The sequence below is a fragment of the Melospiza melodia genome, chromosome 12, assembly GCF_035770615.1.
Source record: "Melospiza melodia melodia isolate bMelMel2 chromosome 12, bMelMel2.pri, whole genome shotgun sequence".
Lineage (NCBI taxonomy): Eukaryota > Metazoa > Chordata > Aves > Passeriformes > Passerellidae > Melospiza > Melospiza melodia.
The window spans coordinates 24,966,557-24,982,915 of NC_086205.1; the positions used below are offsets into that span (position 1 = coordinate 24,966,557).

The 16,359-nt window shown below is 43.2% G+C and overlaps 1 protein-coding gene across 1 annotated transcript in view; it reads right to left on the reverse strand.

The window, feature by feature from the left end:
• Window positions 1–1,549: 1,549 nt before the first annotated feature.
• Window positions 1,550–16,359, reverse strand: part of LOC134423873 (multiple epidermal growth factor-like domains protein 6) — a 192,990-nt gene continuing 178,180 nt past the window's right edge. The window contains exons 30-37 of the mRNA XM_063167363.1: window positions 14,387–14,515; window positions 13,332–13,457; window positions 12,770–12,898; window positions 10,492–10,620; window positions 10,048–10,176; window positions 9,243–9,368; window positions 6,617–6,745; window positions 1,550–6,224 (exon numbers count right to left, since the gene is read on the reverse strand). Of these exons, the coding sequence (XP_063023433.1) occupies window positions 6,145–6,224; window positions 6,617–6,745; window positions 9,243–9,368; window positions 10,048–10,176; window positions 10,492–10,620; window positions 12,770–12,898; window positions 13,332–13,457; window positions 14,387–14,515 (977 nt within the window). The 3' untranslated portion in view covers window positions 1,550–6,144. The remainder of the gene's footprint in view (window positions 6,225–6,616; window positions 6,746–9,242; window positions 9,369–10,047; window positions 10,177–10,491; window positions 10,621–12,769; window positions 12,899–13,331; window positions 13,458–14,386; window positions 14,516–16,359) is intronic.

Consider the following 16,359-nt stretch of genomic DNA (forward strand, 5'->3'; position numbering starts at 1 on the left):
TAGATACTGCCAAATGGCACGGACAGTTAGATGACTACTTGCTGACATCTTTATTCATATATAAAACAACACAACTGAGTTGTGTTTTCTTTAACAACCATGCTTGAAGGAATCAACAAAGAAGTGCCTTATCATACAGCACTTTTAAGTCATTTTTAAACCATTCACGGGGTTTGGATGGTTGTTTTTATTGCGTGCATACAAAATATTCTATGAGCACCCCATGAACTTCTGGTGCTGAGTAAAAGAAGAGATAAACAGTGCTGGCTGCAGATGGGGGTGATGATTTCTGAAGGTGCTGAGGGACAATCCCATGGAACAGTGCTCCCTGGACACAGTCACAAGGTCACTCTGGTCCCACATATCTCATATATCAGAAGAAAAACCTTTACTGTGAGGGTGGTGAGGCACTGGCAAAGGGTGCCCACAGAAGTTGTGGCTGCCCCACATTTAGTTGGAAATAAATGGTCCCTTCCAACCCAAACCATTCCATGATTTATGAACATTTCAACTGCTGCAGAGGCACGGCTTTTTAAAGGTTTATAACACAGATCAATGCTAACTCTGCCGAGGCTGAGAATATTCTGGTTTAATATTCCATGCCTAGTTTTTGATCAGCTTTTAACAGCAATCTGAGAGGTTAAAATCAACATGATATGTTGATATTATAGGATAACATCAACAGCTTCTTAGAATACTATGAATACGGCTTCTAATAAAGAAATTACTGGATAAGTTGCAAGGATTATAGAATTATTTTTAGAACATATGTCAAAAAGATGACAAACCAAATGAACTTAATTATTCTGTTCCTTGTTGAAAACTGCAGGAAGAGTGAAGTAAATCACGCCAGACAGAACCCTGCAGCATTACACAGCTCGACTCAAAATGTTTGCCCTGAAATTTCAAAAGGAATCCAAGCCTGCTCTCCCAGAAAGCAGCAAGCAGAGCTGCCCACTTTTTCTCTGACAGCTTGATCTACCATTCCCCCTTTGTTACACATTTTGAATTCAATTTAGCCTGCTACTTCCAATTAACCAGCGCACTCGTACTGCATTATTCGGCATTAAGCAGGCACACATGTTCCTCCAGCTCCTGCCAATGTGAGCAGACAATACCCTGAAGGTGAACCAGGCAGTTTGCTGGCAGAGCTGGGCTCTGGGAAGTGCCCAAGCAGGCCGATGGGAGGCTGCAGGTGTGTGGTTTCAAATGCCTTCAAAGTGCTCCGTGCCCAAGTCTTCCCAAAATGTTGCACTTCACAACCATCCTCTCCCAGCGAGATTTATGCTGTGTTTTGAATATTTCTAATACTCTGGAGTGCCAGAAAGCTCCATTTGTCAGGCTCAGTCACTGGCCAGGTTGCCCTGGTCAGGGATCATATACAAACCCATTTGGGCACAGGCCATTATTTATTCTATACAAACTACCAAAAGCAGGTGTGATTTCAGCCTGTTTGCTCTGAATGTCAATTAGTTCGGTAGAATAAAATCTCATCCACAACATCAGCCTGTTGCTTCAAAACTAGCAATGAGGGAAAATCAAGACCAGGTTTTAATGACATGTTTATATAAAAAAAAAAAATCAGCATCCTTTCACTACAACACGTCTACAACAGAAAGTACAGTACAAACCCGAGATACATCCCACACATTTCTTGAAGAGGGATTACAAATTCACAGAGACATAATATTGCTATGCAAGTGCTTATTAAAAGCAATAAAAAACAGAACGAACAATTTATGCTCTACAAGGCTGAGATTTGGTGTTTACTGCTGGCAATTGCTTTACACAGTGTCAGAACTTAAAGCTGTGACCTTGCAAAAGAATTACTGGGCACAGTTGCAGCCCATGCATGGAGCTACTCAGGTCAACCTGAGGGAAAGTCCTCAAAAATGTGGGGGCTGAGGAGGTTTCTAGCCTAAATATAAAAATATCAACACAAGAATGGGAGGATGGAGGCTTCTTGGTCCACCAGCACTCTCAAAGATTGTTCCTGAGCTTTACTTTGCTCTGATAAGAAGCTGAATTCTAACAGAGTCACCATTTGATCTGCACACTGAAGCCACGATGGCTCCCAAATGTGTCTTTGCCTCTTCTGGGAAGGACATGAAGGTATTATTTCCATGTTTGTCCCGTTGGCAACTCCTGACACTGTACTGGTTATTACTTACACAAACAGAAACCTGCAGCCAATCAAAATAATATGGTTGGCAAGGAATCTGGGCAAACTTTAATAGCTATGGTTCTTCAACATAAAAAGGATAAAAGTAGAATAATAATTTTTGGCAGGGGAAGCGGGGAATTTTTTAAATTCTGATTGTTTTCCTATGAGGATAGTGTTAGTGAAGTCTAACTTAAAACATGCTGTTCTGGTTTCATGAATTCACAGCGAGCGAGGTTCTGCTGGGCCCACTGAGTTACACTCAGCTCCTTCCCTCTCCTGCTGGAGCTATCTGGAGCTCACAAGGTAAGAGAGGGGGGTTTGGCACGGGAGCTGCACGGCTGAAATAATTCCAATGTCCTTCTGAAAGGAGTTATCTGCACGTGCAAGTGCTCTCTCTGCAAGGAAGCGTAATTAACTTCAGCCTCCTGGGAAACAGGGAGCCAGCCTTCACCAAGATGGACATCAATTCAACTATAAACCCCACTCTCACTGAGTTTTTCACTTCCACTTTCAACAAGCCCCAGCGCTGTGCTCAGGACTGCATCAGCCTGACACTCCTTCACTGGAATCTGATGAAGCAAATAAGCAGAGTTGTGTTAATTTAGTAGCAACTACACTCACTTGCCGCAAAATTAATCCCTGGAAAAGCTGATTTAGTCAGTTTTCCATTAAAAAATTCCATCCTGTCTAATAAAGACTATTTTGTAGGCAAAGAATCAGGTAAATCTGTTAAACTGTAGTAAGGAGCAGAATCAGAACAGTAATATCAGAAGCAAGGAAACTTCCTTAATTAGTAGTTCATCATGTAAAGTTGTGGCTCTTCTAGAAAACAAAGTCCTGTAAACATTTTCTCTGCTTTATGAAAAAAATAAGAACCAAGATATGACATTCCAACTATCTCAATCAAAATTTCTCTTTTAACATTTTTGAAATCTTTAATTCTGATTTTTACCTGTATATGACTGTACTTAGTTTTGGAACAAAAAGTCATGCAGAGCCACAAATCAGAAGGGTCTGTTTGATGGCACTGAACTTCTATTCCAAAGGAAATAACATAAAGAAGCTAAGAAGCATTTTGAATTAAAAAGTCTACTGCATATGGAGTGGTTTGTATGAATTGGCATTTTTTGATTTAAGAAAATTTGGCTGAAATATTTCCCAAAGCAGATCTACTTGGGCCTCTTAATTCATTGGCAAAGACTCAGTATCAGTCATTTAAAATATGTGTTTCATCATGTACCTAAAACAGTGACATCCTCTAAAAACACGTAATACAAAAATCTTTTATTTCCTTATACTACATATTTACAATTCTATTATCAAGGTACTGTGGAAAATGTAAACAAGAATACATGGGTGTAAATAATATGGCTTGAGAAAGGTTTGCCCTTTGATTAGCTGCTCAAATCACACATCAATCTACAAAAATAAGAGAAAAACAGTACATTTGATATATTCTGCTGTCTGACAGCAGTGTAAAGGGTTTTATGTGCTGAGTAACCACACCAGCCTCTGGGCAGCTGGAAGGAACTGGAATGTCTGAGGTACTGGAATGTGGCCAGTGGATGGGCTGTCCTCAGAAGAGAAGACCAAGGCTGTAGCCAACTACCCCATGGGGGCTGTGGGGAGAGGAAGCCAAAGGCTCCTCAGAGATCCACTCTGAAAGGATGAGAACCAGTGGAACAAAGATGAAACGGAAGAAATTCTGATTAGAAACCAGAGAGAAAAAAAAAAAAAGAGGAAGAAAATGAAATCTCCACTAGGACAGGTTCAAAGAGGTGGTGGGATCTCCATTCTTGGACATATTCAAAACTAGGAGGGATGAATCTCTGAAATTTGACTTTAACGATGAAACTCTGACCCATTTGACTCTGAATTTGACCAGGCTTTAAAGGGAAGCTCAGACCTTCAGAGGTTTTCTACAGCTTTACTCATTCAATGATTCTACAAAAAAAAAATCTTAAGTTCAGTGCGATACTTGCACTGCTGTTGTGTTTAGCTCTGCAGTAAATGCAGGGCTAAGACCAAAATATGCCAACTGCTAAACTTGAATTGTTTTTCTCCAGCAGTTGCTGAGATTATATCTCATGGTCTCACAGGAGATTTACCTTACAGGTCCCTGTTCAGTGAAACTGCCCCAAACTCACACAATTGTAGGATCAGACACAGGACATCACACCTCCAAAAGACCATTTAAAATATCACTGCCTTGCTGAGAGTCACACACTTCTGGGACCATAATTCTGCCACATTTACATTGAATGAACTTTCCAGTGACATTCATTGAGCTCTACAGAAGAAATTAAAAGGGATCATCATCAGCCTCAGCGATTTTCTGGCTGGAAGCACAGTTAGTTAATTAATTTTGACACATTCACAAATACCTTTACTTTCAATACCTACAAAGTGATGAATAACAACAATAAGACTTCCATGAAGCTTGGAAAACACCTCCTAAAACTGTATTGCCTCCCGTAGATGACAATTTGAAATAAACTCCCAGGGGAGCAAGTGTCATTTGCTTTGGCCTGGACAGTCATTGACTGCAGATTTGTTTAAGACTTGGGGTGAACCATGGGAGAAAATTGTTACCTCACCTTCCCATCCAACCTCCTGGATGCTGCTCCACCAACTCATCACTTACCCAACCACAACAACAAATTTCTTCAAAAATCCCAAGCTGCCATCAGTTATTGTCATTTTGTCTCTTGCAAAACAAAACCCTGCTCTTGCAGAGCTGCAGTTTGCTCTGGTGGAGAATGGAGTGTCAGCACAAGAGCTGGAACTGCCCATACTCTGTGCCTACCATGGTCCTGATGCCCCTTCTTGAGTGCACTTTTGATACAGTCAGAATCAAGTGGTTACTACACAGATTTTGTAACTCCTAACCTAAAGAGAGGTATAAAGAGACACTCTGAAATCTTTTAGTCTGGTTAACAGAATATTAAAATACAGAACATACATTTCTTTATAATGACATAGTCCTATATCAAAGGAAAACCTGCCTAAACAGGCAAAACAGCACCAAAATGTCTCTGCTCTATGAGGTGACCACCAGCACCTGAACGGGAGCAGGACTGTTGCGAGATGACTTGATAGAAAACAAATTGCTCAATACAAACACAAACCCCAGAGACAGTATCTTTAAGCATCTCTCCTTGCTTACAATTTGCTTTCTCCATTCAAGATAAAACTTTCTCTGCATTAGCAGATACTGTTTGATGAGAAGTGCTGCACAGTTTGGCTTGACAACCCACTGAGAAATTCATCTGGCAAGATGTGAGAACACAGGGTGCCAGGAGAGTCTGGCAGATGACACCACGCTCTTTGGAAGACAGATTCAGACAGAGACCTTCCAATCAGTCAAACCACACCAGAAATGCAGAAGATGCTCTTAAATAAATTAACAGTGTGTTGAGGACTTTTGTTGGATTGTAGCACATTCTTCTTCAGCTGCAAGTTCAAAATTAGACTGCATGCTTCTCTAGAACACACCACGTTATTCAAAGAGGAATTAACTTGATAAATCCCTCCAGTTTCTGTGCAATGTGATTTTGCAATGAATCCGTAGAGAAATAATCTGTGGAATACTCTTCAAACTTGGTGCTGGTTGTCAAGTGGGTTTAGAAAGTCCCTGATAGGGAGTGTGGCTCATTCCATGGTGATGTGTTACATGCAGCTTATCCTGATACTCTTTGGAGCTGCTCTGATTAAAAACATGTCCAGGCTTTCAAGAAATGAATTATATTAATACCAGAAAGAATGTCCAGAGTAGATTAATGGAGGGGCAAGAGGCTAGGAATGAACACATGAAACAGATTCAACTCTTTAAAAGGATCCAGCTACTAAATGGCCTCTGTAGTCTTCCATAAGAAGTGTGAATACTTCAGTACAATTCAAGCTGAATTGAATAACTGTTTTCATATCCAAATTCAAATACCGTCTGTGCATATAAAACAGTTCATTTATTAGTCCAAATGTTACTGTTGTAGAGCTCTTGGAAAAATACTCCCTCTTTCTTGAGCTTGTTCTTCATAAAAAGGAAGCTTTGGAGGGCCACCTAGAGAATTAAGTAGAAACATGGTTTCAGGTCCATATAACCTAATACTGAAATATTATATAGATTATACAATTCACACTCAAATAATTCAATCAATGGTAGCCTTGAAAAGAAGGTAGAGGAGGGAGTTACAGCGGCCTCCTCACAGAGGCAGAGGGCAGGCAAAACTATAAAACACCTCTAAATCAGAAGGTTCCCAAAGTTTTTCCTAAACTAAAGGAGGAATTGTGATTACACCACAACCGAGAGGAAACTTTCCCTCCGCACTCTATTTCATTAAGAAGAGAAATTACCCAAACAACTTAATGAGTTGACCCTCCCATCCAAACAGACCACCAGCACAGCCAGAGGTGTTTTCCCCCCCAGGGAAGGCTGCACCCCAGGCTGGTTACCTTCAGTGCAGGTTGGGCCCCTCCAGGAGCTGGGGCAGGCACAGTTCCCATTGCGGGGATGGCAGCGGGATCTGCCGCCGCACTGGCACCGCAGCGAGCAGCCAGGGCCGTACCTGTCTGCCCTGCACCCTGCAAGGACAGGAGGGTTTGGGGCACGGGGAGCACTCCTGGCAGCCTCCCCCTGCTGTGGGATCAGGAAGCTGCTCAGACACCCACATCTGTTCACGTTCAAGCGCGACATTTGGGAAAGCGCGGCAGTCGTCGAGTTTCGTCTGCCACACGCTCTGCCCAAGCTGCAGCCCAGCTGTCCCCAAGAGTTCCCAGAATGGAAATCATTGCTGGTGTGAAAACAGGGGTTGACAGCCCAACAGAGAACATTTTGGGATCTGCTCAGGAAAGTTGCTGTCAGCATCCTGGATCCACACTATCTCCTGCCCCTGTCCCTCCTGCGTGGCTGGGCTGTCAGTACGTGCTGGGCAAGAGCCTTCCCCCACAGAATGTGACACTGAGAATTAAATCATTTTATAGATTCTCATGTCTTGCACAATTCTGCTACATCCTGGCAAATTAAACTCACTAAAAAAAAAAAAATCTCACTTCCAAATGCAAATACATTCATACCTAGGCTGGTAAATCCTCACTGCAATTTTTTAAGCATCAGAGGACAGGCAGGAAAGGAAAATGAGCAGCAGGGTCGCAAGGCAGGGTGTGAAACACACAGCAAACAATGCCCCTCTCTCCCTCACCTCTCTGAAAACCCTGTAAGCAGGGAATTTGCCTTCTCCCACGAGCACCCTCAGGTAAATAAAGCTCTGCTGAGCCCTGCAGCCCCAGCACGTGGGAGAACTCGCCCCGTGCACTCTGAGCTTGGCCTTTTCAATTAGGAAATGTTATGAGAAAAGGTCTCCCCAAACACCTCTGGACCTGATTTTAATTTATGTAATACCACATTTTCATGTTAATAACAATGTGTATTTAAGACATCTGTTTGAAAGTCTGCAATGTTAATTTACCACAGAAAAAGAACGCCCATAAAAGTCTGTTATATTCTCTCTCTCTTTTTTTTTTTTTTTTTAATTAACATTTTGCCTGTTTAATGGGTGCTTTACCAGAGTTCAAATTAAAATCAGGCCTTTTATCTTTATGGCTGCTGCACAGTCACAGCTGCTCAGAGTTATATCACAGATGAACTGAGCCTAATTGAAAATAAAAATGCAAATAAAACCTACCCCATAACAGCTTTTCATGGATGGGGGCTACCCTAGCTGATTTAAGAAAAATAAAAATGACTCGCAGAGTTTGTGAGGAAGAAAACCTCAATTCCCATTTTTGGTGCTGAACTTCCCCCTTGCGTTCCATTCCTGCCTAAAGTTTTACTGGAAAGGCCCAGGGACACCCAGGGCTGGGTGGGCACTGAGGGTGGCTCAGGTTCCCACTGGAGCAGTGCTGCAGACTGAGAGATTCATTTCCTGACCACAGGACATTGCCCAGAGGGAAACAAATGATTTTCCATTTTAGTTTTGCAAGTTGCACTAATGCTTAAGCTCACAGCAATTTGTATTAATAACAGCCTGCTTAAATCTATTTCTGCCCCATCCTAGAACAAAAGGAGAAATAATTTTCCCTTTCTGCCCCAGGGGGTAAGGAGGATTGTGGCTCCTGGTGAAGCTCCACAGCAGCACATGGATGTTCACTCCTTTTACCTTGCTTGTCATAGCATTGGGATTACAAATGTTTTCTGACTCTCAGTTAAACCACTGCATTTCCTTTAACTCCAGTGATTACCCTAAAACTGCTCCATCATAATCACAGAATCGCAGAACAGCTTGGGTTAGAAGGGACCTTTAAACTCCGCTGGTTCCAACCACAGGCTTGGGAGACTTTTCACCAGACCAGGCTGCTCCAAGCCCTGTCCAACCTGGCCCTGAGCTCTGATCAGAGCCACAGCTGTGACCAGAGACTGGCTCAGGATCTGCCGCTGCTGCCTCTCAACCCTGCACCCAACCCCACCAGGGTACAGCAGCGGGACTGGTTTTGCCTTCAGGAAAAATTCCTCACCTATTTTTATATCCTTGTTACAGAAGAATTCTGCTCCTGTGGGCCAGCACACAGCCCAAGTGCAGCCTGTGCTGCAAAGGAGGGAATTACATTTGGGTTAAAAGTCCCTGGGCTGCTGCAGCTCCACACCCTCAACTGTGGGGATTTCAGGAGAAGCAAATCCAGAGCTGGACATACTCCTGCATTGGTCTGAAAAGGGTCACAAGTGTCAGTGTGACAAAGCACACAGCAAGTGGAGCCCCTGGTGACCAACTGCACCCTCTGGAGTCTTCCCCACCACATTTGTAAAGTTTCTTGGTCTATTCTTCCTGTGTTCTCCAAAACTCAAGGCAAATGACATTTTACAGCTGACCCATGAACAGTTTTCCTATCAGGATATCAATTTAAATATTGATTAAATCAAGAGGTACAAGCCTGCTGATAAAGGTGTTGATAACCACAAAGAGCAATTTTCTACAAACAATGTGTTCTTCAACACCAGCAAATGTCCTTTTACACTTATTCAGAAGCCAACAGGTCAGAGTGGTTTAACAATTTACAGTCCAGCCCTTAAAAATATTGCCCTTACCAATGTCACACTTGTCTCCAGTCTTCCCAGGTGGGCAAAGGCACTTCCCAGTCTCTGGATCACAAGGAGCATCTCCACAGTCACACTGATGCTGGCACCCCTCACCAAACCAGCCCCTGGCACAGCCTGACAGCAAGAGAACACTTCAGATGCATGTTTGAGTGGCAAAAGGTACAATAAACCCAGAGTTTTCCCAGGATGTCTCAGGGGAAATCTCATAAATGAAATTGGTGTAAATGCCAAGTTTAATGAAGAAATCAAACATAGTGGAATGGGCACATTATTTATACGAGCTCTCCTTCTGTTGGGGTTGTCTAATCTAAGTTCTCAAAGGTATCTGTAAATCTGTCCCAGAAATGTAGCTGGCACTTATTTTTATTTTTAATTAGAACTCTCTAGAAGACCCCTCCGTAACACTCAACAGGTTTGACATGCACCTATTTAATAATCTTATTTGGAGTTTTAGAAGCAAATTTAGAATCAGTAAAAGGGACTTATTTTTAATAAATGGCATGTGGAACTCATTGCTGCAAGACATCACGGAGACCAGGACTTTCACTGTATTAATTGGAACCAGAGTAGTTAATTTATAAGGGAATGGGAACACCCAGCTGTAGAACAGGAAATCTGTCCCAAATTCAGTGTTTCAGGATATTCATTAAGCTCAAAATATGGAAGAAGTGGCTCTCAACAAATATTTCAGTAATTATATGATGTTTTTTACAATGAGTTCTGCTTTTGGGATTTTTTGGTGTTTTTTTTTTTCCTTTTTCTTTTTTCTTTCCCATCACAGGTGTACCAGTACCTTTTTCACAGAGCACACCATGGTAACCCAAAGGACAAAGGCACTGTCCTGTCACTGCATCACAGCTTGCTCCATTTTTACAGGCACAGGCCTGAAGACAGCCCAGCCCATAAAATCCAAGGGGGCACCCTGAAAAATTAAAATGAAGAAGGTTCATGGAGAAAATCATACACACCATTAAAACCCTCTGTATTCTCTGTGACATTCCCTGGCAGCCAACAAAAAATTGTATTTATCCTTATATCTTATAACGCCATGGGCTTTTAAACTTGTACCATCCAGCATCAGAGACATGCAAGATCTGGAAGGAGGTGGACGATTTGGGACATGCCAAAATTTTAACTGAACCAGTGAGGTGTTTCTTGACTCCTCTGAAGCCCCAAACCTGTGAAAATTACCAATTATTACCAATTATTACCAATTACCATGAGTGCCTGCACTTACTGTGCTCACAGGAGTGTCCGTAGAAGCCCTCGGGGCAGCTGCAGCACCCTGTGAACCTGTCACAGGTGCCATTGTGCTGGCACAGGCAGTCCAGGGAGCAGCCTGCCCCATACTTTCCTGGCAGGCACTCTGCTGGCAGGACATGGACAGAAAAAACAAACAAAAATCACTGCCCTCACCCAGAAAAGCTGATATGTGATAGATTGCATTGCCAAGAGATGATACCCAAAGAGTAATTTACAGACCAATGAATATTTGTTATGAAGACACAGGATTTCTGCACAACTATGATGCGTTTACATACTTTGGTGAGAAATCTTTTATATTATATAGATGTTTGAACAGCAATTTCCTCACTTTTAACAGTCTGCCTTTTTCAATTTCTCTCTTCACAGACTCGATGCTGAACCCACACCATGTGTTATAAAGCCTTGTAGTGAATAGCATAAATTAGATTTTCTTTTTTCTTTCTTTATCTACAGCAATATTTTCTTTTAGGCACTTAAAAAGTGTGAAAGAAAACATGAAGCTTTTCCTCCTCTGTGTTATCATTGGAGTTCACACTATTCAAATTCCTAATAAAACCAGGAGGATCTTTTTCACACATAGCAACAGTCTGTCCATGTATAATGAGCTATCTGCCTTTACAGAACTAAACACGTCTCAAATTACTGAAAGGCAAGTCATGCAGAAGGGACTGTGCCAATATAATTAACCTCAGCATCATCTCTGAATAAGTTAACTTCCCACTGCTGGGATAATTTGAATCTGGGCAGACGAACTTAAATGAGCGTGGCCGTCCAAATAATCAGACTGAGAACCCTGCAAATGCCAGACAGGATCTTCCAGGAACATCATATCTAAGCTCTATTAAAAGGATGCCTGATTAGCTGTCTTTGATTTCCAGTCACAACACACTCAAACCCACACTGCTGTGGAGATCAAGACTCAATTTTCCAATAATTTCACTCCCTCTGTCAAAAGATAAATAGTGAAGCTCTCTCTAGTGATAGAACACACAGTTCCTTATGCAGTGTGTGCATGTCTGCCTCCTGTGCTCCACTCTAGAGATGTTTTATCTATGAGATACACCCATAATCCACTTCTCCATGTGGGGCTACCTGCAGCACTCTGCTGAGCCTTGGCAGCCCCAACTCATTCTATGGGTGACTACAGGAACAGGCAAATGGAGATGACCACAGGTGGCCTTTGCTAGGTCATCCAGACATTGGTTAACTGCAAATGTTTTAGAGCCTGTGCCCAGAGAGCATTCACTGCCCACTGAATCCTCACAGCACTCACTCTGTGAGCAGCTGCATCTTTCCTGTCCTCCCTGCTCCTCCTCTGCACACATGCATGGCAGGGCTCTGACTCTCCTCAGATGCAGGGTGGAACAGCTGCATCTCAGAGTGCTGCTAAAAAGTGTCATTTCTAGATGACACTTTTACATAGGGACACTCCCCTGTAACAACCAGTTCTTGCTACAAATACATATGGAGTTTGAGGTGAATATTTGAGGTCTCAGGGACAGAAGTGCTGTAAATGAGAATCTGGGAAGGTATTGAAGAGCTTGAACCATGGCAGTTATGATTTAATGATGACATTTCTCTTGAATGTGTACTTAGAACTATTTACTTGCATTTCATGCCAGTAAACTTGTTTCCTGAACATTCAAGTCCATAACTGTACAGATATCTCTTACCTACAGAGAAAAACAGGAGCACAGAAATGCAGAATGGTTTCTGGGAGATGGACTGGACAGTTGTGGGAAGACAGGGCTGACAGGAGAGATTCTGGAGTAGAATATGAGCTTATTCTGTCAGTGTGCTTTGTCTTGCACAAGGGACAGGTGTCATGGAGAATAAGGATGAGAGAGCAGGAGAATCTCAATTGCTTTGGACAGATGTTAGAACATCTGAGAAGTCTACACATGGGAAGCTCAACTCCAGAGTCAAATGAAAGAGAACACAACCAGTGAGGAAGAAGACACAGGCTTCTCCTGCCCTAAGGATCACATGGAGGAAGACAAAATCCAACATTCCTATGGAAAAAAGAGCACAAAAGTTGGACTGAAGAAGAAATAACAGAGTGAGAAAGAAATAATGAGGGTGCAAGGGAATTAATGAGCAGGACTCGGGAGGAAAACTACTATCCTTAAAAAAGACCTGAAGCTCTAACTAGGGGAAGTTCTGAAACTGTCCTTGTCTGTGGTTGTCTGAGGACACTGCAAACCCCAGTTTGAGTGTACAAATCCACTGCCATGGAAGCAGGAAATCACCTTCCTCACAGGATCTTCCTGTCCAGCCGAGCCCGCAGGTGCAGTTGCCATCCACATGGTCACAGATGCCACCGTTCTGACAGGTACACGTCCCATGGCAGTTGGGGCCATACTGTCCCTGGGGACACACTACAGAGAATTAACAAAGTTTGAAAAAACCCAAAAATTAGCACCCCAAGGAAAGGATGAAGGTGACAGGGAATAAATACAAACACATGTATCCCAAGTGATTAGGGGCTCCTTAGGGTGGTGGGACACCACCATGATTATTATCAGTTTCCATGATTATCATTCATTTCCATGATTATTATCAGTTTCACCCAAACGCTCTGTCCTGACACAGCCCCCCAGCTTCCTGCAGAGCCCAGTGCCCCAGAGGGTGGCAGGGAGGTGTGGGCAGGATTAGGCTGGGTGACGGAGCGGGGAGGGACAGAGGCTGCACGCCCCAAACTGCAGCCTTATCAGCAAAGGCCCTGGCTGTGAACAATGCCTGGCACTGGGTTTATTTGCTGGGTGCTTTAATGTGTCACCCCTGGGAGGTGACCTGGTGCTGCTCTGTTACCTTGCTGACAGGCAGGTCCCGTGTGGCCGGGGGCACAGGTGCACTCGCCGGTCCGTGGGTCACACTGGCCTTTGCCACAGGCACAGGGCTGGGCACAGTCCTTCCCATACCAGCTCTCAGGGCAGGCTGAGGGAACACAGGATTTGTTAAACACCCACAGGATCCAATGGCAGTTTTCATTTTTAACATAGCTATAATCTTTGGGGAAGAGCTGGCTTTGTTTTTATTCCCCTTAATGCACTTCAAAGCATCAACCGTGAAGCCAAAACCCACCCAAAGACACGACTGCTTTACCTTCTGAGACTACTTGTAATTATAAATATAACCCATTATTATAATGTGATTATAATAATTAATAATAAATGTGTGGTTATAAATGTAATCCATAACTTCACACAGAATATTTACTGTCCTTCTTATCAGAAGAGTTAATGTACAACTGAAATTTCAGCTGCTCATCCTTCCAGCTTAAAACATCTTTCCTTCCTTAATACTGATGCTGCCCAGCAATGAAGAGCAAAGCTATGGGCAGCCAAACATTCAAACATTGCCTCTCTATGAATAAGCTGAAGAGAACTTCACAGAGACCAGAGCTTTGGAAGCAGCACAGAAATTCAGCCACAGCATTTAGCTCTGAAACAGAGAAGTAACAGTAGGGTTGCCATGGAGTCTTTACCAGTTTTGCCATGACAAAACTTGATCTTCTTCCCATTTATTGAAACTAATGGCACCATAGTGTGAAGCAAAATATTGAGATAATTTCTCAACCTTGAAATTTTGGACAGGAAGAAGGAACTTGAGCAATGCATGCTGAGCTGGCTCTAGAAAAAAACTTGGGCAAGCAGGTTGTAATCCTGGGGTAAGTGTCCTTGCTTCTATGCATGCAGGAGTGAGGGAAAATATTTTGCAAGAGATTTTTTTACAAAGCTGGAATCCTGATTTACAATTCAAGGAAGAGGTAGCTGGGATCTGTCTGTTTTTCTTCAGACAAGCTCTTATGCAAATTATTCTCTTTGCTGTGTTTTGACAGAAGCAGAACATGAATGTTGGCTTACTTTTGCTGCAGTTGGCTCCGATGAAACCGGGAGCGCAATCGCAAGCTCCTGACACAGGGTCACAGCGGCCTCCGTTCATGCATTTACAGGGATTTTGGCAGTTTGAACCATAAGTACCTTCTGGACACCCTGTTTTAAAAGAAAAAATAACCAGCAATTAGGTTAGGTTGCTACTGGGCCTGTTGCATTTCATGTCTTAAGCGCTTTGTTGCTTTCAATCAAAGTTTGATTTTCATTTTCTAATGTTATTCGCTTCCAGAGGGCCAGTAGTAGGCATTGAGGAGGAGGTGGCTCCCTGGGACAAAGTGCCCTTGGGACAGCTCTGATTGCACTGTCAAATGCTGGAGAGCTGGACTGAGTGCTGCTGCTCTTGGCTCTGTGCTCTCCCATTCCCCTGATGTGACAATAGCAAGAAAAGCAAGCCCTGTTCTACAGAGGTTTTCCTCTTGGGATTTCTGTTCCAAATGATTGTATTCCCTCTTTCCTCCTACAGAGGAGGTAAGAGGTCGTTCTCCCTCTTCCTTGGGCAGCAGCCACCTGGTTTGCCCAAGTCAGTGAGAAGCTGTGAGCCATTCCTGCCTCTTTTAGCAGCTGTTCCATGGACATAGGTTAGGTCATTTCTTCTTAAAATGTAAATTGGAGAAAGTTTGTTTCCTCTATAATCTACTCCTTCCCTGCAAACTGGAGCTGGCATTGTTAGCAGTTGTCCTGAGAAGTTGTGGATTCCCCATCCTTGGAAGTGTCCAAGGGCAGGCTGGACAGGGCTTGGAATAACCTGAGACAGTGGAAGGTGGATGGACTGGAACTGGATGGGCTTTAAGTTCCCTTCCAACCCTGTGGATGGAAGACCATGAAAATGTGCACATGACAGCAACTCAGAATTTCAGAAGACACCTCCTCAGAAGATAGGGAATTAACATTATTTAAATGTAGAGCCAGAAGATTCTCTGAGGAAAAATAGAACAGCTGTATTTTTTAAGAACCACAAGAATCACCACACCTGGATGGATTGCTGAGCCAGTGCTACATGGCAACAAACTGTCTGTGGAGAGGGTTTCCAGGGGTAGTGAGGATTTCTGGTTACTTTTTGGACAGCTAATGTTCAAGGAGAATTGAACAAAAGATCAGGAGGATGTAAATGTATTTGTCATGCTTAGTTTACATCTTCTGCATGATCTTTAGTGATGGAGGCTGGAACTGGGGGGAAGAGCTGGGCAGAGCTGCTGGGCAGGGGCACCAGTGAGCCTCCAGTGTGCCACCTCTGAACTCCAGAAATGCAGGTTATTCCCCTAATTTTCCAGTGTAGTGGAAGGAGTAGCTGGTGCTTGAGCAGCACGATCATCATCCAACAGTTCCACTAGTGCTGCTACCTCCAAATGCCATTTCTTTGCTCACCCCTTCCTTCTCTTCCCTGGCAGAAGGAAAGTCTGTGGCTACTTTAGAAACCTGGTTGAAAATATATTTGCTCACGTCTCCAAGCAACAGATCCCTTGCAATCTGTGCACAAATAACTTCATGTATCCTGTGTTTCCTAAAGGCACAAAAGCAGGGCCTGAGTGGCTGGAGAAATCTCTGGCTTTTCTGAGCTATTCAATAGCGAGGGAGAGCTTATGGGAAGCTTTGAAGGGGTGCCTTTTAAAATAAAACTGAACCTTGGCTTCTGCTCAAACCAGGATAGCAGATCATCAGGACTAAGCAGATACATGCTTTTATAATGTGCAGATACTCTCCCCAGCCCTTCCCAAACACAGATTCTTCTCAATGAATGCTCTGTCATCAGTGCTTCCATCTGCCAGGATGCAAAATCTGTTTCATGTGCAAGCCCTGGCATCAAGGAGTGAGCCCTGCAACTACCCCTTCATTCCCACCAAGACTTGAAGTGAAGGACTCATCCAGATTCAATTATTTAATTACTCTATGTGAGTTTCTCTTTTCCCCCTTTTTTCCTTTTGGTCATCATTTGGATTTTCTCC